Source organism: Gallinula chloropus, assembly GCF_964237585.1.
Source record: "Gallinula chloropus genome assembly, chromosome: 2".
Lineage (NCBI taxonomy): Eukaryota > Metazoa > Chordata > Aves > Gruiformes > Rallidae > Gallinula > Gallinula chloropus.
Genome location: NC_140086.1, coordinates 138,147,050 through 138,173,359, shown reverse-complemented (window position 1 = coordinate 138,173,359; position 26,310 = coordinate 138,147,050). Strand labels below are relative to the sequence as shown.

The following is a 26,310-nucleotide window of genomic DNA, read 5'->3' as shown; positions in this document are numbered from 1 at the left end:
AAAAAAATTACCAGACTTGGTCGTTTCATACTTGGAAATTTCAGTGTGAAAAACTGCTTTGGAAAATTAAGGTTTCTACAGAGAATGAATCCTGATCGTTTTGAAAACAAGGCATATGTAATTCATTATTTGGCATGAATGGGAAGAATTTAATTTAGAATCTTAGAATCCTTAGTTACTATTTTGGTCACTAAGATTTGAAAAAAAGTTTAAGAGTTTATTTTTCCAGAAACATCAACTAGATTTAAAAAAAATTATAAATTCTGAGCTGCATACAAAAGTTATGCTCTTTATCTGTCCACTGGATCAACAATTAATTCCTAGAAGTATTCTACACTTCTGGATTGTAAATGTCTTTGAGCTGCTGAAATAAACTGGTAAATACATAAAAGAATTTATCTTTCTGTGAGGATGATCATAACCGAAAAAATGTATTTTGGATCCTCATCAGGGGCTTCAATCTTACCTGGCTTGCTGGATTACCTTGCATTTGTCTCCAGATATACGCTACTGATGGTGAGCATTTCCCTATCTCTGGTCATGAACTGATGGTCTGGCTACCTTATTACAGGTAATAGATGCGCTTTTGCTGAAATCAGTAAGGTAACATCCTATTTGGGTCATTATACTGGATTTATCCTTCTGTTTCATCAAAATATCTGTGAATGGACATTGCAACCATGATTTCTGAGTATCTTGGAACCTTGCATTTCATAGGAATGTTATGAAAGTAAATACCTTTAAAAGCCTGTTTAAGAGCTAGAAGACTATAGCTTATGCAAGTCATCATAGCTCTGGACATGCAATAGCTCAGGATCTTGTCTAGGGTTTATTCTTTAATATTTTCCCTAGTGCCTTTGATGTATTCTAGTGCTTACCATTTCCCTGAGCTGAAAACCAAAGGCTGTTCTCAGGCAGCCCTTCATTACTGATTGTGACTGAAGCTCTGACTATATGTCTAATGGCAAATTTGAGCTCCCTCTGCTTCTTCACTAAAAACACATTATAATAAACGGCATGCAGACAGGTTCAGTAAAGGACAAAATTTAAACGCTCTAGTTAAGTTGCCACACACTAGCTGCTTTCAATAAATACCTGTTTCACCTCCTTTGAGGTTCTAATACAGCACATCACTGTTTTGCCTTTTAATGATGAAGATAAGCTTTGCACTAGTGGCAGTGCTGAATCCTGTATCACCTACTCAAGTCAATTGCTCAGTCCTTCAGCATGGAATGTCTCCTGCTCTCCTGTCCTTCAGGAGACAGGGGCTCCAAGCCACTGCATCTGCCAAGGGTTGTACATGCCCTTCAAGGAACAATAGGCAACTGGTAAATGGAAGTCCTTACTTTATCCCCAGTTACACCACTTCTCTATGGGCTGCACTTTTACACCAGTCTTACTAAGCCTAACAGCATGATCTTGATTACACACCACTGGGAGATGTCCCATTGGTGAGAAGCCCCGTGCTGAGACTTTTTTACCAGGATCATATAAAAAAGGAGCTGTTTCTCACTGCCATGTCTCCTGTCAAACTTTTCTTTGGTTACTACTTGAGATCCCTCAGGGAAAGAAGAGTGTCTGTAAGAAACACTTACTTGAAATAGAAGAAAATTCCCAAGGAAATCAACAGGGATGCTATAGACAAAGCATGGCCAACAATTGCCATATAATAAAGTATGAACGCCATCTGCAATTTAACAAAAAGAAAAGACAAACATGAACTATTTGTAGACACTCAGGTTTTCTTTCTCATTGAGGAAGAATCTACAAAGGCAACCTTCCATTTTGCATTTCTTTTCTTTCAGATGTTCTTTTTCAATATACTTTTAATATCAGTAATCAAATAGCATGACTCATGGTCTAAAGATGAGATAAGTGTTTCTTACGTAAGTTGATCTGCTTCTGCTGCACTGAAGTAACTGGCAAGATCCTGGCTCACACTATGCATCACTAACTTCCCTGGGCTCCAGGACTGCTCAGCAGACATAACACATTCAGATTTTCAAAAAGTCCATCACAAATTTCCACACACACAAAAAAATTATTAAAGAAAAGAAGTTGCTGAAGCACTGGGAGGGAGCTTTTATGGTTTGAAAGCAGTTTAAACAACAGGGAGCAAAAGCTTAATGGTCACTTTTGAAGATGAGTGAGTGGTTAGGTGCCTTTGGGACTGGTATTTGGGCTGGCTTTTTGTTCAACACAGTCATCAGTGACATGATGCAGAAAAATCTGTAAGTTTTCAGGTCACAGTTAGGTCTTACAGATAGTAGTGAGGGACTCTAGAAGGGCCTCATATAACTGAGGGTACAAGAAGATGTCATATGAGCTTTAAATACAGGAAAAAATGAGATTATACAACTAGGGACAAATGATATAAACCCTGCATACACAATGCTGAACTCAGAACTGGAAATCAAACTTATGAAGGAGATTTTGGCCTATTCTCTGAACCACTGACTTAGTGTGTAATAGCCAAAAAATCAACACAGTGTTGAATATCATCAGTAAAGGCACTGAGGGTAGAACATTGTTGTGCCTCTGAGGGTAGAACATTGTTGTGCCTCTGTTCAAAATTTACATTGTACATCTTAAATGTATATGAATTTCTCCTCTCCTCAGTTTATGGACACAGCAGAAGTAGGAAAGGTGCAAAGAAGGCAACTAAAGTAACTGAGGTAGAGTAGCTATGTTATGGCAAGTGGGTACAAATTTTGGGATTCTACCCTTTGGATAGGAGAAGTCAGAAAGAACTTATGATTAAGGTCTACAGAGTCATGGAAGAAGCAGATGGGGTGAAAATTATCCTTAACTCCTACCACAGCAGAACAAGACACCCTGCGAAAAATTCTGGTTCACACCAGTGTGAACCTTGATACTGGGCAACTAGATGGTTACAGTGCTGTGAAGTCAGTATGCAGAAACAGATAATTAGGTTTTCACTTTGACTAATACCAGCCTATGGTCTACCATCACATTTTTAAGAACAGGATGCAATACTTTTTTTAAAAAATGATCTCTCTCAAAAGTATAGCACGTTGTTATTTCCAGTTAACTTCAAATAATGAACTATTTTATTAATTTCGGCACTCCTTGAACTGTTAATCTGTCATGTTCCTTCTGACTTACAGGACTTCTAACATCGTGACTCACCAAAATTTTAGTTTCTGCATATTTTGTTATCCTGAGCTTAGAAAACTTGTAAAAGAAACAGTTAAATGCTCATTTTTGTCCCCTTAGAATTCCTCACTTGAGGAAAGAGAATTCTCTAGTAGGAATACCTCCTACTCAGTCAATTATATTATCTGTAGATACATGGAAATATTGTACAAATGAAACATGCTCCTGGTTTTGAAGACTTGGATAAAAGGTCATAGTCTAACTTGGCATTTCTGTAAAGATAGATTCTTTCTGCATTTTCCATCATTTTTTTGTTTCAGAAGAATCTCGATGTGCGTATAATTTTCCTTTGTGTTCTAGCTGCACTTTTCTTGAGTGATGTTCAAAATTGTTCTTCTGGAAGGCATGAATAATAGGTAACAGAACTACATTTTTTGCCTCCCTACATGGGCCAACATCTGGAAAAATTATATTTTTACAGTGCTTCCATTTAATGCCTCTGTGAGCTCAGACTGTTACTATTATTCTCCTTTTGTCACATAGGTGAGCCCCATTTTACTATGATGGTTCCTCATGCTGCAAAACCTTTTAGAATTCACCTCCTGCCTAGTCCAGTAGACTTTTCCAAGGTCCTTTAGGCTGGATCATTGCTAAATATAACCACATAGAGCTTTTTGGCTGCATAAAAAAAGATTCTCCAAAACAAACCCCAAATCAAATAACTTTTTGACTTTTTTCCTTCAGAGATTCCAAATAGTCACAAATTATTCTGTCACAAATCTGTAATCAGATTTTCCTGGAGCTCCACTCACATTTGAGAAATGTGTTTATTTTCATGAGTTTCCCTAACTTAATTCTTTTAAGCTTTTCTCAAATTTCTTTTTCTTTGTTTCTTTCTCCTGGTGCTTTTATATTTAGTTCTCCTCTTTCAGCTTAGCAAGTTGTTTTTGGAAATATTCATATGAGTGCTTAATTCAATATTGAAAATAGTCTCAATGAGTTCAGTCAAACTGTTAAAAAAGTGTTCAGGCTTGTTGGGTTTTCTGGATTAGTGGTTCCTTCATAAATATTTCTTTTCCAAGGGATTGAGTAGGGGGTGATATTCTTTGCTTGAGAAAAATAATTTGAACTTACATTAATATTTCTAGTCCTGCAGAGAAGACATGAACACCTTGGAAGCTGATTGCTACAGAAAGCAAAATTGAAACTCTAAAAGATCATTTTAGAATTGTTGGACAATCAGGGAAAATGATAGGAATTAAAAAAAGCATTTGAAAAATGCTGCAGAACTGGTAACATGAATTGCTACTAAGTTATCCACCCTGTAGTAAACCTGTATTTAGGTCTGAGCACTCATCAAACAATTTTAATAAGCTAAAATCACGAGGACGATGCCATTAAACTCTTGTGCAATAAATAAAACTAAAAGATGAGGACTGTTCTGACTTCTCTCATATATGTCTTACTGCTAGCCTCAAACCATTCCCAAACAATCACTGCCTTTTTAACTACAGCATACCTTCAGTTTTTCAGAGGTGAAAGAGTTGCAGAGGGTATAGTTGGACCAAGTTCGGTTGCTCTCAGGATGGCGGAACCAGTTTCCAGTTTCATCACAATATTTTGAAGCCCTCTCTGGTGATAAAATGCAACAATAGTTATTTTAGCATATGCAAACTACACAGTTAAAAATCCATAAGCAAGAATTTCTGTGTTTGGAAATCAAATGGGTGTTTAACGAAATCTGAAGTATTTTCAATATGTGCAATTAATATACATTTGCCTTTTTTGGTTTAGGGGTTTGGGTTTTTTTAATCTGACAGTATACTTGTCATTTATCTGTCTCCCTTTGTCTTGAATGATTGCAGTAACGTATATTTATCCAGCCTTCATTCAGGTGCTATTATTTATATGATAATTCACTTAGAAAGGCCGTTGAAAGCTGTTTATGGAAGGGAAAGTACCATTAGGCCCTGGCAGAAGTGTGTGCCGGCAGGCAAACGACGCAGTGTTTGCATAGTGTCAATTCTCTTCCCAACCTGCAACATTGATGTTGGAAAATAGATGTCCCCACTGGCTAGCATGGAAATCTTTTTTTCAAGTCCAACGCTTGCTAGGACATGCTGGGGTCCATGCACAGGCACTAGCTGTCTGAATCTTGCAGCAGAGTTTCACGCATCGAGGGAAACAGTTAAAAATACTGTGTAGAGAAAGGGCAGCAATCTGTATATGAACAAGAGCCTGGGTGCTAGCGATGGTGACAGCCCCAACGGCAGCCATGTGCTTATGCAGAGCCCTGCCCAGCCTCTGTGCCAGCTAAATCCTGCCAGGGGTGAGCAGGAGCACTGCTGACTTTCCACCGAGGCTGCAAAGCGTGCAGGCACTAGGAGAAGCAGCCTCACAAACATTTTGGCGCACGTTCCAAGTGTCCAGTTTAATTTAAATTGCTGCAGAGTTCTCTGTTTAAATAATCTGATGTGTGTTTGGCCCCCTCATGTCTCCGGTGTCTCCAGTGCCAGTTTCTGTGCCGCGGGTGGCTCTGGCATCCTTCCCGAAAGGCCTGCTGTATGGATCGCTCTCCAGGTCCATTCTCCTTTGCACATGTCCTGTTACTGGTGGCAGGGGGCAGTTGGGGCTTCAGTACTGTATGGCTCTGAGGGATGCCTGGAGCCACAGATGTGTGCTGTGCCTGTGTCCTCCCAGCCACACGCACACGTCTGCCTAGGAAACCCTGGTCACAGCAGCGCAGACACTCCTAATCACCTGTCAAGTTCTGGACTAGTTCCTTTGGCCTTCCCTCAAGCATTAGGCACATAGGAGTCACTGGAAAATTTGCCTGAGTAACAAAGGCAGGATAAGATCAGAAACTGAAAACTACTTGATGTTTTCTTAGGTAGTGACACAGCTGTGTATTAATGATAAACACAGTATTTCAAGAATGACATTTTAGGTAGTCTAAAAATTCTATCTTGACTTCCCTTTGCCTATTCTAGCTTTATAATTTTATTTGCTTTATACATAGATTGTCAGCATTTCCAATCAATATACTCTTACCACTATTTGAATACTCACATTTTCATTTTTTGTGTTCAACATTTGCATTTATTTTTCTTAATCAGCTCTGGTGATTAATGATTCTATTAATTTGGAAGATTCCTATTCCTTCCATATACCCTAAGGAAAGCAATCAATCATCCTGGCAAGGTAAGGATTGCACAGACTAAGCCATCTTCCTCTAACTAGAAATATACTTTACATAGTGCCATCGCCAAAAAGAAAAGAAAAAAAAATAAAAAAGAGAAAAGACAACCCTCCAGAACACAGCATGCTTTTGAAATTACTGCAAGTTTCAAATCATTGTTTTGGGGGACTTATTGAAAATCAATACGTGCATCAACAACACCAAGAGGAACGGTACACGTTATCTCAGCCTTCCATCACCACAGCTCGGAGATAATCTCAGACTGCCTGTGTAGCAATGTTCCCATTGCACTCATTGCCAGATATTATCTAAAGCTGGAAAGAGTTTTCAGTCACAGATAAAAGATTAATGGTTACGCTACCACAGTACACAGCGTACAAACATCATACCTGCTATCCCATGCACTCTGCAAAGTGCATGCTTTTGTTAATATGTTATAGAGTATAATGGCATATCATCTATCATCTCTGACTCTAGTGTCTAGGTAGGCACTCTGCCGAAGTTTAATGTGGCCTCTGTAAGCTAGAGACAAACCTGTTGCCTCACACTTTTACTTGATGCCAGGCACAGAAGATCCTGGTTTGGAAGCAGCCATGGCCCATGGATCTCTTGCTGTGACTTTCTCAGAATATAGGACTGGTGTTAACCCCAGTGACTCAAACAGGGCAAATATTTCTTCTAAACCTATGATTTTATATAGAAATGAAGCTGGGAGCCTGTAACCCAACCACTGTTCTACTGGAAGTTATTATACAGTGGCACAGTAGCAGGTGTGGGAGTATGAATGTGGCACATGTTTGTTTTTATGCTGAGTAGAAGAATCCAGTAAACCGAAAAAGTACACGGTGTGTAAGGATGGATAAAGCAATTCTAGCAAGGCAGAATGGAAGTGTGAGCTTAAGATAAATCACACACTATGGACAAACTAATTTTTTAGTTTCTGTCTGCACCCTATAAGCTGGGATAGGGCACTGCTTGGGCATCCACTATTCAAAGTGGAAGAACAGTAATATTAAATGGGATTCAACTCAGCAGACTTTAGCAACCTTAAGTTATGCAATTCATCGGCAGTTGTGCAGGTTCTCTGTAGCCTGCTTAGAAAGGCAGACGCTTGATGAGCTGTCTGGGAAAAATGGATGAGAGAAATTTCATCCACAAGGACAGTTTCAGGGGAGCAGTGAAGTGCCGGAAAAGATCAACCAGCAGTAATAGTTTTGCATGTGGCATTGTTTATGCTACCAATACTGCTGTTATGAATCGTATTTTTACAAAAACAACTCAGTCATTTATATGTAACAGATATCTTAATAACTCTGGAAAACATGATAGCTCTATCGATCAGGTTTTTTACAATTGCACCAACTCTGTAGCCAGTACATGTTAAAAGAATCAGCACTTTTTTTTTTATTTACTGTTGAGTTATAAGCTGGAAGTAGAAAGAAGGTTTCCTCTGTTGCAGTGCATGCTCAGCACATACCAGACATTGGATGCTTTGCCATTGTTTGGATAGACCTTTGTAGTGCTTAGTTTTGCAGATGAGGGATGAGCTGATGTAGCACATTTGATTTACTTACATCCTCAGTAAAATATTCTAGAAGAAAATTTTTCAAAACTGAAAAAAATCATCTAATTTAATACAATAGACACCCTAGAAAAGTTCATTCCAGTATCCTAATACGTGAAGAATTATTGCTGTCATCAGAATGCCTCAGTCAGCAGAACTGGAATCTCTATAATAGAGTCATATTGTGCTCTGTGGGGATAAGAATTGATTTTTCAAATACAGCTGCCAAGCTTGATAAGAAACAGGACAGAAGTACACAGAATGGCGGGGAAGAAAGAAGCAGCTGGACAGAGTTCAGATTTGTTTTATTTATCACTGTCTAAATGATACCATTTCAAGACAGGAAAATAAGAAATCCACAGCTGGCTTTTTTAGCCAGTATAAGGAATTTTGCATTTTGTGGCAGCCTGAGAAGGGGTCCCTGAGGCACAGCTCTCCCTGCACTGCTCAGGCTGTTACAGGTCCCAGAGACTCCTGCCCAATGAGGATGCTGCTCTGTTGCCTCTGTGAGTGCAGGCATGTTGCCCTGCCGAGGTACAGTGCTGGGTGGGAAGGAGCACATCATGGGCTGGATACACAAGAGGGGAGACCATGGTTGGGAAGGAAGTGGCCTCCCTGCCTACCAAGAGGTGGGGTAGTGTGGAGGGTGTAGAAGGAGCTGCTGCTGCGATCCAGAAGGTCTCTCTCTCTCTGGGCTGTGTTTACTCATTTGTAATGACTGCTCTTGTCAGCTTGGCAACCTACCCAGCTGAACACTTGGTGCATGTTGCCAGCTGTGAGAAGGCTGTGCCATGTCCATCAAATTCAGTCCCTTATGGGCACAGATGTCATAGCTGATACCACCACAAGGGTCTGAAGGGCTATTGAAGCTGCTCTCCCTTCTCCTGCATGGAGCATTTATCCTTATTTCTCTATTCTCTAAGAAAGACAAAGCAATTCAGAGCCTGCAGTCCAACACAAGAGAGCTGCAGAGAACACAAATACCACAGTTCCTCTGCCCCTTCCGCTGCCACGATCCACAATCCAGAGCAAGGGGACCTCTTGCTCTGGTCAGTGTCAGAGCAAGAAGGCAAGGCTGGGCTTCCATGTTGCTCCGTTGTGAGAGGTAGCAACACATTGATCATCAGCTGAGTTAATTGCTTATGGATAAATACAGATCTATTTTGAAATTACATTTCTAGAAACATTTTGCTTGGAGCCATATGAAGAGGAACCAAAGACAGAAACCCAACAAGCTGGTAAACTGAGAGGAGTTTTGCTAAATGCAGTCTTGGATCACAAAGTTGGGCCACGCTTGCTCCCTGCTGGGCTGGCTACTGCTCATAACCTCCGCTCTACACCAGAGAGCAAAAGGGAGTGAAAGGGAAATGGAAAGCCATGGCCACCACAGTGACTCACACATTTAGCTGCACTGCTATGGGAGCACACCAGAGGAATCCTGACCAAACGCACCATGTGGGGAGAGCAACGTGGGTAACAGAACAGTCCCTGTCACAGACCCAACAGTCAGTGCACAGCCAGGGCAATGCTGTGCCTCTCCTGCTGCCCTAGTAAATCTAGAAGGCAAGTACATTCACAGTATATTTCCCTTTATTTTATTCACCAGAATATTACCAGCATGAACTACATACTACATTCCTATCAAGTTCAATTCCTAGCAATTTTTGCGTGTCCCAAAACAATTTCAAAGGGATTACACCAATGATTAACCTGGATAAAATATGAATGTAAAATACAATTCAAGAGATACTGTTCATGTTGCCTGAATAGGGGAGTGTAAAACAGCCCTGCTCAGAGTTTCACAGGCAGGAGTGGGTGAGACAATGAATTTCCTGCTCTTGGCATTAAAGCAGTAGGTCTTGGTGTGTTTTCCAGACAAATTGATTTGATTTTATGCATTATCACATTGCATACAATGGTCATTGTGAGAAAGAGATTGCTACAAGAGGAAACAGTTGTTTTTCGAAAAGGACAAAGTTGTCACAGCACATTGAGTATCTTAAAGCTGTTTGTTAGCTTTAAGATACTGATTTCCCTTCACAGGATAGAGCTTCCTCAGGTAGGGAAAGAAATGTGAGATGCCCTAGCTAACTGAACAGACTAGATTGCCACACTGGTCCCTTTGTTCAGAACACAGATTTCTACCTAGTAAGAGCTGATGTAGGTTCAATGAAATAAGTGGGATTACATCTGGCAGTTAGTTGTGAAGTTGTCAGACATGAAATGAATGGAGCACTAATTGTGTTTTCAATCATTTTCTTTCTGGGGCCTTTTCTCCAGAACACAATTTCACTTTATTTGCTTTCTAACATACTGTACCATGGTCTTCTTGATTTCAATGCTGAATGTCATTGGGGGTTCAAAGAGAGCTGCATACAGCACCCACAGGTGCAGATGTGGGGAGGATCTGATCCTGCGCTGCCAGCTAGCATTTCCCTTTTCCAGTTACAAATGACCTAAGTATCAAAGGACAGAAAGAGGCTGTACAACATCATTTTATTCCGAGACTCAGATATACATGACCCCAAATGAAAGTAACTTAGCATCAATGAGGTAATAAAAAGTAACATCATCAAGCTATTACACAGTGGTTCTGCAGATCTCAGTGCAGCCCAAAGCAGCACAGCAGAAAATGCTTGTTTCAGAAGTCCATAGGGTTACTTGCATGCCTGAAATATATGCTGACATGTTTGGTACCACAGAGACCTAACAGGAAAAAAATCTGAGAGGCACTGCAGTTTTCATCTTGTAAAATTGTTGTTCTTTAGGATGAATTTTCTGTTTCTCAGCAGAAAAATCTAGCTGCATTTCATTTAACTAGATAAATTACTATGAGAAATAATGAACTGGGACCCAGACCCTGACAGATTTCTCAGGACTGCTGAACCAGTGCTTTTGACCACCTCTAAGCAGCAGTCACTTCCATCATCAGCTGGAAGACTTCTAGTTATGCCCATGATTTCATATCTCCTTCCAACTTTGTTAAGTCCTGGTGTGACAATCAGCTGCCTGTAAAGCAAAGGTTGGCTACCCACTGGTTTGATGCCACAGCTGCAATACATTCTGGGCAACTCAACAGCTACTCTAGGAAAGAGCTCTGGCTCAACCTGTGATAACACAGACACTGTGTCTCTGCTGAGCCATGGAAACAGTGTTGACAAGTGGATGCAGGCAACGAAGCCGACAGAGGTGCTGATGAGGAGGAGAGAGATGTGCCAGGGGAAAACACTGAGTCCAGGAGATCACAGGTATTGTTTCTAAACAGGACAGCAGAGACAGCAGTAGGAAATTAATTACTGGAGGAGGCTCTTCCCCTTGTGGCTCTGTGCACAGAACAAGAATACTAAAAAATTCCCAAATCTGCAAGTTTTAAAGCACGGCAGAAAAGTAGCCGCAGGGGACACAGGGTGCGGGCCAGACTCTGCAGCATGCATCTGTACATTAAGGAGCCATTTACAATCAGTTGTACGAGTCACAGACTTTGGCATTGATCAGCATTAGTGAGTGGAATGAGGTGCTTCTCCACGGATGGCTTCAAGTGTTACTTTGAAGTGTGCTGTTGTAATGGAGCGATTAGTTCATAACAAATCACTGGAGACAAACGGGCAAGCAGAAAAGCTGGGAATGGGCGTCTTGGGACTTGCAGGAGAGTGGCTCTGTGATCACCTCCCTGCACTGAGAGATGAGGACCTCAAGTCACAGGGACACTTCTGTGATCATGGGACTGCCCAGCGCCACTGTGCACATATAGGCTGAACAGCGTATACATAAACCAGGACTGACAGGACCACTTTTTTTCTATGAAAACCATGGAAGCAAGGAAAGAAGAAGCCTTGGAATAAATTGTCCTATTCATCAAAGGGGCTGTTGCCAGAGGAAGGTACAGACCCCATCCAAGAGGCACCTCTGACATGGGTGTAAGAAAAGGCAACCTCAGGATCTGGTGCCTCAAGCTCTCTATCTGGGGACTGAACCAAGTTTGGCCAACTCTTTTAAAATGCTCTTCTGTAATCTCCGGGATGTAAACTGCTGTGGACATTTGTGGGGTGGGTCTCAAGGTATTCCCAGAAGGGGTGGACAGTCACACTGCCATGTGAACTCACTTCCCAGGCACACAGATCCTTCAATCTGCCTACTTCCACTGGAAAAGGGAAAGCTGCTCCACCTAAGCCAGGATGCAGGTTTGAATCCTTTCAGACTGGGGTTGACACTGGAAGTTTCCAGCTTGCTGGGTAAATTCTCTAATTGTGAACAGTTTGATTTCTAAAGAACAGAAATAATGATTGATCTGGCTGCTACTGCAAGTGGGATTCAGCAAAATGCAGGCTGGGTCTGATCCAGTGCAGTAACTCCTCTGTTTCTAAATAGGCAACAAGCTCAATAGAACCAACAGTTGTAGCTAACGGTACTGGGTAATTAATTCATTATTCATTAGTCTGCAGGGCTGCAAGTATTTGCATTAAGACTTCAATGAACAATTGAAACTTGGAGACTTAAAGAACAATATTTCTGGTCATCTTCTTCCATTAAATAGTATTTTCCAATTAAAAACTAAATGAGGAACATGCTGATCCATATTTCATGCATATAAACATTTTCTCTTCATTATAAAACCTTAGAACGAGGCTTTTAAAATGTTTTGATATTATAACTAAGTAGTTAGTATTTTCATAAACTAGGTTCCATAAACCCATGGATTATATTTACAAAAACATTAAATATAGACAACCCAAAAGCTTGATATATTTTAATTTCAGCCAAACTCCCTGAGATTTCACAATGATGCAAAAATATTACTGCATACATGCTTCCAATCAATGGCACAAATGTTTGGAAGATTTCCTTCAACAGACAAGATGATAGAAAGAAATACCGTACCAGTTGGATCAAAGTCTGGAAAATAATCTGGACAATTCTGAGCAGTGATTCTTCCAGCAGGTGTGTCATCCCAGCACAACCAGCCATCCCAGGTTCGGTTGCAGAACAAACCTGGATATTTAAGAGGAATGCAGTAGTTAATTTAGCACACAGTCACTCCTGAACCTGCTCTGGCTTCCCAAGCAATATTCCCATCTGCAGACAATCACGTTTTCTTTTTTAAGTTGTGCCGTGTGTGTGTCCCCCTTGTTATTGCTACACTTTGAGTGGCATTCAGGTACCACAAGGTATGTGGTTTTACTGACCTGGTGTTAGTGGTGTTAATCTTACTAGAAAGTAAAATTTTAGGGCTATTGAACTGAACTTTGAATGTAGGGTCTAATCCTAAAATTCTTCTTCTTGATCCTCCTATCCTTGGCTCTAAACATGTACACTAGGGCAAAGGAGGGGGGGAGGGCTCAGTTACCTGAAGACCTTACAGACACCCAATTTTCATTTCACCTTCTGCTGTTCAGCAAGTATGAAAGTTTGCCAGGATAGGTCCCTGTAAGGCTGTTGCTCAACTTGAGATCATTCAGATAACTACGGACCCAGTGAAGCAAGGTGCACGGCTGCACACAAGGTGCGAACTCTGCCTGTCAATGCTGTCTGGGTCACCATGCTGTGACCTTGTCCTCATCACACCCTTTTGGGAAGGCAGCACTGTTGACGCTGTGTGAGAAGTAGTAGATTCCCCATCCCTGGAGGTGTTCAAGGCCAGGTTGGATGGGGCCCTGGGCAGCCTTGTGTAGATCCAGGCCTGGAGGTTGTTGTCCCCACCTGTGGCAGGGGGGTTGGAGCTCTATGAACCTTGGGGTCCCTTCCAACCCAGACCATTCTATGATTCTATGATTCTCTACAAGGGCTTCTCCCAACCCCAGAAATGATGGCCGTACTAGGGGGGCAGAATGCAGCTCATTCTCAATTCCCCTTTTACAGAGATGTTACATACTCTGGTCCTCTGAAGTCACACTATAGACTACTTGCTGTAACACAATTTCCTGGCTTATTGTGGATTTATTCTAGTAACATATTAAAAAAAAAGAACCCTATAATTCTTCATTAGATTTAATTTCAAATCAGTTTGTGTTGGGGACAATGTGTTTATCATCAAGACAATCAGATTAAAGGGACATTCAGTGGGAAGACACACCTTGCCTTTTTTTGCTCTGGTCCCTTTCAGAATTACTGCTATGACCATGTAGGTTGTTTTTGAAAGAGTCATATGGGAGGTACGTAATAACCATTGAAAGTTAATAAAATATTGGCAGCTAATTACTTCTGGTGCTTTTGAAATTATCCACAGATAAGCTTTCCCTAGGAAGCAAGAAAGCTGTAAAAGGGTAGCTGAATTGTTCAAATTTGCATCAGTAACAGTTTTTAAATCAAAATATTTGTGGATTAAAAATTGAAAGCATAAATCTTTCCAAATTAACTTTTCCATATATATATAGCAAAAAAAAATTATTTTTATGAACAGTTTTTCTTCATTAGCTAAGATTTTTTGCCCACATTTTTCCATTGTCAAATGAAATAGGCTAATGCTATTTGTTCACTTAATTAAACAACCATCACATCAGCAGTTTGTTGTCTTTTCTTCAGGCATTCTCATGTTCTTCTTTAGCTTTAAGACGTATCTGAAAGACTTTTAGGAATAATTTTGTAATATCAGAGAAAAAGAAGAGTAGAAAATGTTTGCAACTTGTGTTTATATCTGAAAGAGACTGCAGAATGGGGTTGGTAGGAATTTCTAGCTTTAAATCTTTGCCTCAACTGATAAAGAAAAAAAATTACTGATGTGGATCTACACTTTATGGAATGTGTCTTTCAAGGTAAGCAACAGGTATGCACACATATATCCATAAATACATATATGTCTACACATACATAGGTATATAAGGTTTTTTAAGTGTTGCAAGAAATAAAACAGTGTAAGTGATAAAACAGGAGTTCAACACCATATTGTTGTATCACCAGCTAAAAACATTTTTGGATGGACAGGGAGTGTGGGAATGCTGTGCTGTCCCCTAGGGAGCTCAATGTGCCTGAGCTCTGCATTTTAACACTACTTGGGATTTATGGTAATCAATTCTACCTTGAAATGGGCAAGATAAGAATGTGTCATGGTCCATTATTTTGTCTCTGCTGACACATGGCCACTTGTAACACTGCCACAGCTCACCTGTATCATATCATCTCTCTGGTCCCTGAGTGTGAGACACTATGCGGTTCTCTTCAGCTCACTGTCATCAGCTTTGAGACTGAGGATTATCAAGGATTTAAACTATTGTTGTTCCAGTCTACAAATGAGCCACATCAGGAACTTCAGAGATGCCAGGGAGAAACTAGACACATCTCTCTGGCTCTGTATAGTTGTACCAAACCCTGGGCTTCACTGCAAACTCCACAAGGGTTTGTGCTGAAAATGCATGACCATTATATACCCCTTCAGCTCATGTGTTGGGTTCTTCCTCTCAGCAGACACCCCTACAGTTGTGCTTTGCATTAAGGGAATTTCCCATTTGAACCCATCCTCTCTGTCACATTTACAGTCAAGAAACTTAGACCCTTGTTCACTTTCAACCCTTTATGAAGTATAGATGTTGGAGGGCTAGTGAGGATCCCGTCATTCAGTTGAAAACACAACTTCAGTAGTGTTGGCATCATTCCTTAGTCACCCATTACCTTCATTCTTGATGATAAAAGAATTAAGTGCATGTTGGCACGAGCATAACAGTCCCCAATGACATCTCTTAAATCTAGCTGCCAGTTGAAGGAATGCAGAACTGCTGTGCTGGGTCTGCCACTGCTCTCCTGGGATAACGTTGCCCTTGAGAACGTATTACCAGGACACTACCCGGCTCATGCCATGCGAACAAAGGTGAGAAAGAAAGGTGAATCCAGTAGAAATATCAATGGCTGAAAAAATGACATGTGACTAGAGCTGGAGGCTGAAACAGTAATCTGAGCAGACAGTAAGCTTTTTCCTCCCTCAAGCCCCAGCAGCTCAAGGTTTATTTACTTTTGAAACACAATGCTTTCTATGTCATAACCCTGTTTAAATACATCTGGGTTTTTCTCATTATTGCCCTGAATGAAAGCTCATTTGAAGCCATGGGAATCTCAATATTCACTCCAAAACATTTCTGCATCAAGACCCGAGTATCTTAACATCTAATTATTCTTTGAGCTTTAAGGAGACCAGTTAAATCTTTGTGGCAGAGCTGTGGAAATTCCTTTGTTCTTGTATTACAAAAAATCCCACATTATCTCCACCCCATTTATTAGTTTGGGTTTTTAAAATAATGCTTTTTAATATAGTTTCTCTTTAAACTGTATCCTCAGTATCACCATTCTTTTCTTGCATAAATCCCCACAATGCCTACAATACTTTTCTCTAGCTTCCTTATAACTTCTTCCATATTTTCTGTGAGATACAGAGACCAGGACACTCAGTCCCAACCAGAAATGCTTCTTCATGCATACTGTGGCATTGTAGCAGCACTATCATTTGTCATTTCAGTTTTTTAATATTAATATGTGCCTTGTATGTAGTAAAGATGTGTCCTCAGTGCTTTATAAACCTCTTTTTGCTTCTGTTACTGCTGAGTATAGAACATCTGGAACATCTATGTTGGTATGACAGCTATCAGTCAATACAAATGACAGAAAAATGAAACACTGAGTAAAGCAAACAGAACAACATTTATATTTAAGAGATCACTAATCACAATCAGGTCCTTGTGTGAGCTTGCTGAAAGGTTCTGGAAAATGCCATTCCCTAAAGAACAAGAGACATTCAAGCAGCAGAGTACTGAACTGAGCCAGAAATGCAGACGATGGAGCTACTGTCTGCATGGGGACGAAGGAAAAGCAATTAATTCCCTGGGCTCACTCTTACTTTGAAAGTAAGTCTTCCTGCACCCTGAGGAAGACTATGGGTTAGTATGCAGAAGAAAATGTTTCTTTATAGAGATATAAGCAAGTGTGGCAATATACAGATTTTTTTTTTAAATCTTTTTTACCTTTTTTCTTATATGGAGGAGCTCTGTTCATCCTCTCATAGCATTTGAACTGCGAATCTATTATCTTCTGTCGTATGACTGAATTTTCAGTTACTACAGGCTCTAATGTAGGATCAGTATAATTTACAGTAGAAGAAAGACTTGGAACCATTCTCTGCATAGAAAGAAAAAACTGTTAGTACATGGGAATAAATAGGAAGGTAAAATAAAAAAGAGGTTCAGAAATTTCTGTCATGCATTCTTCAAAGGCCTTTTATTTGCACATATGTTTAGCATTACGATGGCCCTTATACTGCTTGCAAAATAAATGCTGAAATTTTACTATTTTACCTCATTATAAACTTGGGATTTTAACCAAAACTTTTTTCTTGGCAAAAGAGAGACCCATGAAATACTTGATAAAGTTTTCAAAATCTTTTCATGGAACTTAGTGATCTGCAAAAAGAAAATTGTATCTGCCCAGAGTTACACCCATGTATTTCCGCTCACTTGTGCCAATTTCTCTCCAACTGCACAGGCAAAATACCTCAGTGCCACAATCTCACAACGATTATTTCACATTTTATGCCACCTGCTTTAAGCTGCTTCAACTGTTGAGGTCACAGAAATACAGGGCAGAGAGTTTAAACCTCACTACCTGGCGTTTGCGCCTAGATAAGTACCTGAAAAAGTGACCCTAAATTTGAGAGCCTGAATAACAAAGTCTTCTTTGGCATCTTCTGACTTCCACTCTGAGCTGCCTGAAGGGCAAAAGGAAGGACCGATGCCTCCGGAAGAAAAAAATCTTAGGTAGAGAAACCAGCTATCTTTTTTTCCATCCATCCATCCATCCATCCATCCATCCATCCATCCATCCATCCATCCATCCATCCATCCATCCAACTACCATACAGCCCAGGTCTGTAAGCCAGAGTGGAAATGAGTGTGGCGCTTTAGTGAATGCTGTTCTGCCTTAATCCTGTATTAGGACACTTCTCTGCATGAAGGTGATAGGAAAGGATTAGTTCCTCTGCTTCTCCAGCCAAAGCAATGCTTCTGTGGCCCTTCCCTTGTATGACCCTCTACTTTTTCCCTATAGTAAATCATACTAAAACTATCACAAACACCAATGGAGTCATTTATGGGCTGCTTAAAAATGTAGCGTTCTCATAAACACACAGACTTGACATTTTTAGCATCAAATACTAGTACCCAGACCTGTAAGCAACCATTTGTAGTTGTTCAAACTGCAAACATGACAGGTTTGAAAATTCAGATATCAACTTGCTTCTTAAATTGTTGCTTCCCTTTTTCTATTGCACAACTCAAGCAACTGTATCTCATTAATAAATTCCTTTCTTTACCATTTGCACAGTAAAACACCTTGGCAAAATACATAGCAAAACCACAATATGTTTGACTGAGTTGAAAAAAACAGGCATTACTTTATCCACATGCTTCTGTGTTAAACCATGTCATTTTAATCCTTTCATACACCATTACTTTTCCCTAATTTAATCTAATCTCTTTTGATACTAACATTTTCATTTTGAACTCTATATAGATACTGTTTGAAGGCTGGAGGACAGTGAAGGCAATTTATCTCACTGCACTTTAATAGGTACTTAAAATAAAATGGGATGAGTAAGGAGGAAGATATTTTCTGGCAGATACAATTTTATATAAATTTTATGTGTATGTATACACACACACACACAGATATACTTGGGCAGTGAAGCCATTTGGAACATTTCATCTGGCCATCCAAGTGAAAAATTAAACACTCAGAAAGCCAGAACAGGAAATACAGAAGCAAAGCCAAACCTGTCACAGGTCACTTACTTATGTAAAGATTAAAGGGAATAGCTGGAGTCTATGAGGATCATTTAAAAATCAAGCAATTAATGTTATAAATCCAACAAGTGCAGGAAAAGGGCAGGTAAGGTTCTTCGGACACCCTCAGGTCTGTTTTAGCCCTTTGTGTCCATATATTGCCACAGGCTTCAATCATTCATAGATATTCCAGGCGTATTTTTTTTTCTTTCTTATTCTGAATAATATCCCCAGTTCCAAGATGTTTGCATTGAAGAGAAGAATAACGGTATCACTAAGGAAAGCTAAGGGGTCTTCTGTGGCATCCCCCCTGTTCTCGATGATTCCTGTTAATCTGGGCCAGTTTTGGAACATGCTCCTATTCTGAAAGCATAACCATCTGATTATGCTTGGAAAACATCAACAATTTTCCATGCCCTGAAACAATGCTTTTATGTTATTTGTGTTTTTTTCTAGGTAGGAGATAATCAGTTCTTCACATCTGTTTGACCAAACCAGATCAACATCACTTCATACTGACAGAGACTAGAAATACTGGTGTTGCTGGCCATAAATAATGTTGCAGTTTCATTTGCTTTATCTGTACAGAATAAAGCACAAAACAGACATGAAACAATTGGCAAATGTCAGCTACACATATAGAAACTGTAGAAAATGTTCAGTTGTTCGGAACATCTTTTCCCTATTCTAACCTTTTCTGTATCCTCTTTTACACACCATTTTTAAAAGGATGGACCATTCTGGAAGATTCCACAGTACAGAAACATATAAGATGAAATCAAAAGTACCATATGCAATCAGAAAAGGAATGCTCTATTTACACCTTTTAACTAGTGGTACAACAGTTTGTAACTAGGGATAATGATTTTGAGGGGTACAGTATTATTCAGAGACCAAAGACACCCTACTCTTAAAGGTCAGTTTCGTAACTCCCCATGAGTGATGGACTAATCCAACTCCTGAAGAAGTCAGCTTTTGTTGGATACAGCTTAATGAGAATATTTTAATACTTGGAGGCAGAATAGGATAAATGGTGGCAAATAGGATAAATATCTTGGATTGCGCACAAAATTATTTAAAGTGCTCAGCCAGGAGGGCTGCCCATTTTACCACCTCTGAGCAAGGCAATCACAGCCCAGCCAAAATTGCCAGCAAAATTTCTATTGCTCATAGTGGGGCCAGGATTCACTCAGAGAGATTAAAAATATGGATGAGACTGTGACACTAAAGCTCAATGGAAATTGCTTCATCAATAGAAATCACTTAATGGCCTACAGCAAATCTAAAGCAAGTTTGGATAAAGACTGGTATAATTATATTAAATTACAGCTGCCTCCTAAAGTACCTGATTTTGTTTTCTTATTACCAAAAAGAAAGACTCAGATTTTCAAATTTAGTTGCACACAAATCTTTCCAGGCACTTTTGATGTAACTGAATAGCTTATGTGTGAAATCAAATTAAGGGGTTATATTTAGGTGTGTTACTGGCATTGTTCATCTGTGATGCACCCTTTAAATGTACTCCTTGCCTTGATTGCTCTTGCTCGCTTCTGTTTGCCTAGAGTTAAAAAGCTGGTCATGGAAGTTTGAACAATATTTTCTGCTACCTTAAAATCAGATGACCATTTCAGCAGACTAATGAGAAATTTGGCAGTTGGTGTTTTGCTGTTTTTGCAACGCTGGTGTTTTCTACCATGCTCGGAGAATCACATGTTCACCTCCACTCTGGGACTCAAGGCGTAAAGCCAGTCAGTTCAGCGTGCAGATGATCCAGCCTTATATTTCAGCCAAACAAAAATCTTGGTACAGTTTGTGATGTCAGATACTATTTTTTTTGTTGTTGTTTGTTTTCTTGTGCTCCTTGTGGGGGTAAGGAAAGAGCAAAGGGGACAGAAAAAAATCTCTGGACCTTTATTCTCTTAGCAGAAGTAGCAGAAGATTGCGCATGGCTACACAAGGATGATGTGCATAGAAGAGGGTGGGAATGTCCCACGAGTCTCTGTGTGTCTGTGTGTGTGTGCTCTCACGACATTAATGATTTTGAATCACCTCTGTTACTACGTTTTAGTCATTATACCTAGGTATTTTAGGAATTAAGTTTTAAACCATGTTTTTTCACTATTAAAAAAGCCAACATTAAATGATTTTCACCTGGTTACTACCTATGGTATTGAACAAATTTTGAATGTTCGGAGTCCGTTACTGCATCTTAAAAATGCTTCCTATCGATCCATCAGTTACTTCAGATGGAAGAATAAGTGATGTTGATACAATAAAGCAATGCTTCGTTTACTTATAAACATTCTTTATTAAGGAGAAATAAATAATTCACAACTTAAAAATCAGATGTGTTTATAGCCTGAGAATGATTGGCAAGATTTCTTCAGAAGAAAGCTGTTTAAGTGATGTCCTATGCAGCAGTTTAGCAGCCGTACATATGATGTCACTCCTAGAAGTCCAAGTAAATGACGTCATACATACGACCACCAAGCCACCACGTGACAAATGACTGTTACAAGAAAATGAATTATCAATACAAAGAGAAAAAACCAGGGTGCTGTGAATGCTGAAGTTCACTTTATACCTAGAATAAAGGAATCTAGACAAAGCAATTTGATTTCATTATTAGACTATATCAAAACAGATAATGCCAGACACCTGCTATTGACCTGAGCAAGACTGTCCATTTTTGCAAGAGAGAATACAGATCAAACAAGCACAAAACTCCTTCTTTTCTTTTATTTTCCACAAACTATTGTACACAATGAACAAGCATCCCCAAATATTTTTCTTTCACCATCAAGGAGCTTGAAGTAACTGATGACAACATGTAACATTTAGGAAAAGAAGGTATTTGAAGATGTCTATGCTTGTGTTTCTCTCCTCCTTCCACTAAATGCAGTAATTTTGCAGCATTTATTGTTGAGTCAAAATATATTTCAAATTTTGGGTGCTCTGTTTGTTATTGACCCACTTTGTGGTTCACTAAACTCCTAGTCTTCAATGCATCACATCTTTCAGTGAGAGCTCAGCATGATTTAAGCTGATTGCAGAGCCTCTCCACTCCTTGATTATGTTTGAGCCACTTTTGACAGCTGCTAGCATTAGGACAAAGAAAATGACTATGATACCTTGGGAAGGTCATTAGTGCATGGTACTCCGTAAACATAACAATAATTTCTTACCCATCACAAATGTGCTAGGAAACCACAGACAATCTCTTTGGGAAAATACCTTGGCATGACATGTTTTACTTAACCACTGAATGTTCAAATTTTCCCATATTCAACTGCTGCTGAAGCAGGACAGAAATTACCTCACAGCAAGATCCCATATGACTTACACTGCAGATTTTGGCAGCTGTTTAAACAAGCACGAGATTATCAGCCAAAGCAGATGAAGACAAGGCACTTCTAATGAAAAGCAACTGACGAATCTTACAGTTCTCCACTGCTGCAGGTTTCGCAGGGAAGTTTTACTCCTAGAGTAGCCTGTGCAAATTGCAGGCTTAAAGGAAGTCTGTAGAATACTCCATGGATTTTTTTGCCTGATTATCATATTGCAAGAGGCCTCATTAGGGCAATAAGCTGCGTAGCAATATTCTTATTATTTCAAAAAGCAAAGATGGAGGAAAGAGGTCCTGATCACCTCTGAAATTGGGGTGAATACATAAGAATAGAGCATTCTTCTCCCTCTTGGGACAGTGAGTAGCTTGAGTCTCAAACTGTCACACTAATTCTCAGCATCTTAAATCAGCAGCAGTTTGTTTTCCTGAGTCTTCTGAGAATACCTCCAGAATTGTCAAGGTCACTTCCTCACAGCTTGAAGCAACCCACAGTTACAGATGGAAATGCATACAGCAGAACAATGGCTTTCAAAGGCATGATCTCGGTGATGAGACCCAGGGGTATCTCATCGTCCAAGGCTGGGGAAGCCTCTGGGAACCCAATGGTGCCTGACAGCAAGCAAGGCTCTGACAAAGCATGCCAAAGGAGGCTGTGACAGATCTTAAGCAGCTCTTCTGGCCCACCAATGAGTGGGACCTGCTCTATACAAGATGTTGGGAGAACTACTGTCTAATCAGGAAAAGGTTTGTGCTTACCACACCTGCACCAACATGGGTTTTAATGATTTGTGATGAAAGCTGCTGAACTGGGCAGGAGCCCAAGGAACATGTGGCCGCAGCACCTCACCAGTACATAGAGTACTCCCAGCCAGGAGGTCTAAAGTGTACACCATGAGCAGGACCCTCATCATAGTGACTAATGTTTTACTAATTGGCTCTGGAGAATCAAAACTAACGCAACTGTGTTCCTAAACACAGCAGTTTGTGCAGTTACCAAAAACTACATTTAGCCACTCACATAATTAATTTCCCCTTTGTTGTGAATGGCAATTATTCACACACCTTTCACGAGCTGACACGATGTACTGGACTGTGTATAGTTTAGTGACTGAGGCTTGGTAACAATTTGACAGATTTAGACTTAATGAACTTGTGCTCAAAATTAATTTATTTTAAAATACAGCCTTGATCAAATGGTCCTAACTGAATAATAGTGCAGTCTTCAGCAGCAGCATTCATTCTGTCCTTCCTGTGCACTTTGTGTTTGGTGCAGGACCAACACAATTGGAATATGTAAGAAAAAAACCTACTCTTTCAATCCTCATTTACAGAATAAAAACAAACCACCATCTGTAGGCACTAGATGACAATTCTTACGTGAAGAAATCAAGTAGAAACCAGAACTCTCTTTCCTCAATGTCCTGCAAAGCTCATCAGTCACGCACGAAAGAGACCCAAGCTTGTTTCCTTCTCCTCATTCTCTGCAGTATGATGCCCCCGGACACACTGTGCAGATGCTCCATCCTTCTTGTGGAGAGAAATGTGCACTGAGGAGATGAACTAATTGCTCCAGTGCACAGGGCCTCATGTACTTGAGAAAACAAATCTCAGTCACGTTCTGTGGCTCTCAATAATTACCAAAAATGAGAGAGCATCAGGAATAATGTGCAATAAGAAATAATGAAGAATTAAACTTTTAAATAGAATTCATTTTGAATTGTAAGGGACTGTCCAGTGATGCTGCAACCATCATCATTATTTTACAACCAAAAGCAAGGGAACCCATCAAAGAGGAAGACAATATGGAGTTAAATTTATTTCTCTATTAGGCTTTGGAGCAATTGGTGCTTTAGGTTTTGTGTGGCAAAGGTGAGTTATTATGGACCTTTACACAAAAGAGTAAAGTCCTATTTATTCTATGCAAAAAAATACATATATAAGAGAGGTAGGTAGCATCTATCAGAGGTACCAAAACCACTTGGTGATAGACCTAAAGGCTGGAGACTGTGGGGAGGGGCGTGTCTACGGATACCTTGTAACTAGGGTCTAGGATAAAACATTCAAGGAGACATGAGATGAATGTGGTGCCTGTGGTAGGGAAAATTGTGTAAACAGAGGAGAGAAAGAATGGGTTGTGTTGCTTTGCAACAGCTTGCAGTCACCAGCTGAGACTGCAGGGGACAGATGAGAGTATAACAGTAAAACATCAAAGCCATCAAAGAAGATCTGGAGGGTGATCTGTGGGTCGGTAGAGAATGGGAATGGGAGATTACATTTGTGTCACAAATCACTGTAAGTCAGAGCAGCTCAGACACTCAGAAATACCGTTGACAATTTTAGTTATCAGAATATTTACAGTCCCGTTTTTTGACTTGGGAAGAAAAATGATCTGGAACTGTTCAATAAGTCAGCATTGGCTTGTGAGAAGAATGGCTGACCTTTGCCAAGGCCCCATTAGGCAATGCAGATCAGCTAGGACTCAAGCCAAGAAGGAAGCTGGTGTCTGTCAGGCTGTTTGGCTAGATGATCTAACTTTGGTTAGATGATCTAACATGACCTCTGACCATGGGGTGATGTCCCAGCCAGTGCACTGCTATATGCATCCCTTGCAGGGCAATGTATAACAGCCACCAAAGGACACAAGTATCAGAGTACTCTGACACACCTCAAGGTAGAAGACTTTTGCCAAGCACAGAGATGATTCCTAAAAGAATTAACTAATTATGGACGAGCTCCTTTTGAGACCAAGTTAACAGAAATGTGATAGTTCTCTGTTCTTTCTCTTGGTCTTCAGCTATTCTTTGGTAGAGAGTCCTAATCCTAAACTATGAATTCAGTATTCTTACCAGAGTGAGATATTCTTCTCTGTTCTCCATGATCTCATTTCATTTTTCCCCCCTTTTGTGTCCTATCTATCATTCTCTTTCTGTTCCTTCCCTCTTTTTTATACATATAAATTTAAGCGGCAAATAGCACAGTGGGCAAGTTATGCTAGGCTGAAAGAAGAGGAGGGACACAACCCAACAGACTATCCAGGGAGAGCAGTCTATACCGTGCCCCAGTGTGTCTTCTGATCCCTTTTCTACAGTGTATATCCAGAAAAGATGGGAGTCGATTAGGAGATGCAAATACATGTTCCACATTCAGGTGTCAGAAGAGAAACTGAGAAGCAGGACATACATGAGGAGCTAATGAACAAAGCACAAGAACAGTAAGAATGAAAGCTTTCTTTCTGGTGCACAGAATTAAATGATTGAGGAATAAGGTGGCATCTAGCATGTGAGTTATACCACACCAAGGCAGAGACATGCTCGTTCCCAATAGCATTGTTATGACATATTCTGACCATTCTGTAAGTAAGGCTCTGGGCAGTATTGTCATTTCTAACTACCGCAGTAGCTTTGATTTTATGATAATTGCTAATAGTTCGAGGTTTCACAAGTAGAGATCAGAAAACATATTCAACTTACATGAGAGGTATTTATTCAGGTAGAAATTAATTAGTTACATATTTAGAACAGCAGTTTCTCAGCCATGTTACACATAGAAATAATTATAATATTGTTATTAAACAGTTGAAAATAGCATTTAAATTTACTAACTAAACTTTATACCGTTATCTTTCATTTCAGCTGCTTTTGTAATAGCATAGTTACTATAAACATTGAAAATCCACAGTTACCTAAGCCAGTCTGAGTCTCACACAGTGATGTTAAGCAAGTTTTCCAACACAAAAGTTTCCATGTCACTGATAGGTTGTAGCCAGTAAAAAAAAGAAAAAGCATATGCATTACCTTCATCAGACTTGCAGTTTTCTCTCACCAAACAACAATGATTTCAAGTTTAAAATTTTATGATGTATCTTATTTAGAAACTTTGCTAATCTTATTTTGAAGTTTATTGGTAAGGAAACTAATTTCTTCACCTGTACAATATAGCAAATAACTCAGTATTCCTTATTTTTCTGAACATCGCCACATGTCTAAATTTGTCAGGTGTCATGAGCAGCTCAGTTTTCTTGTACTTACAGTTAGAAGGATGATCAGTAAGAAGCAACTGTGGGTTGTTTTTTTCATTGTGGAGGCTTCCTGGAGAGACACGGTGTAGCTGTCCCTTCTGGGAATTAAACAGCAACAAAAGTAGTATTAAACTTTATTTGTTAAGATAAAGTCCTTCTTTTCATGTATAAGCATCTTTTTAGACCTAAAGAGGGCTTTGTGTGTTTACGTTTCTCCAGCCTTGGGTGTGCTCATGTTTGATTTCACTGGAGTCCTGTATGCCTTTAATTTGGTGTCCTCTGTGGATCTCAAGTGCTGAGTTCAGTTGATGT

General features: G+C 39.8%; 1 protein-coding gene across 1 annotated transcript in view; it reads right to left on the bottom strand.

The window, feature by feature from the left end:
• Positions 1-26,071, bottom strand: part of CALCR (calcitonin receptor) — a gene marked incomplete at its 3' end in the record, with an annotated part of 66,451 nt that extends 40,380 nt beyond the window's left edge. Inside the window, exons 1-5 of the mRNA XM_084260435.1 lie at positions 26,009-26,071; positions 16,823-16,976; positions 12,759-12,869; positions 4,637-4,749; positions 1,596-1,687 (exon numbers count right to left, since the gene is read on the bottom strand). Coding sequence (XP_084116561.1) covers positions 1,596-1,687; positions 4,637-4,749; positions 12,759-12,869; positions 16,823-16,976; positions 26,009-26,056 — 518 coding nt within the window. The 5' untranslated portion in view covers positions 26,057-26,071. The remainder of the gene's footprint in view (positions 1-1,595; positions 1,688-4,636; positions 4,750-12,758; positions 12,870-16,822; positions 16,977-26,008) is intronic.
• Positions 26,072-26,310: the final 239 nt, after the last annotated feature.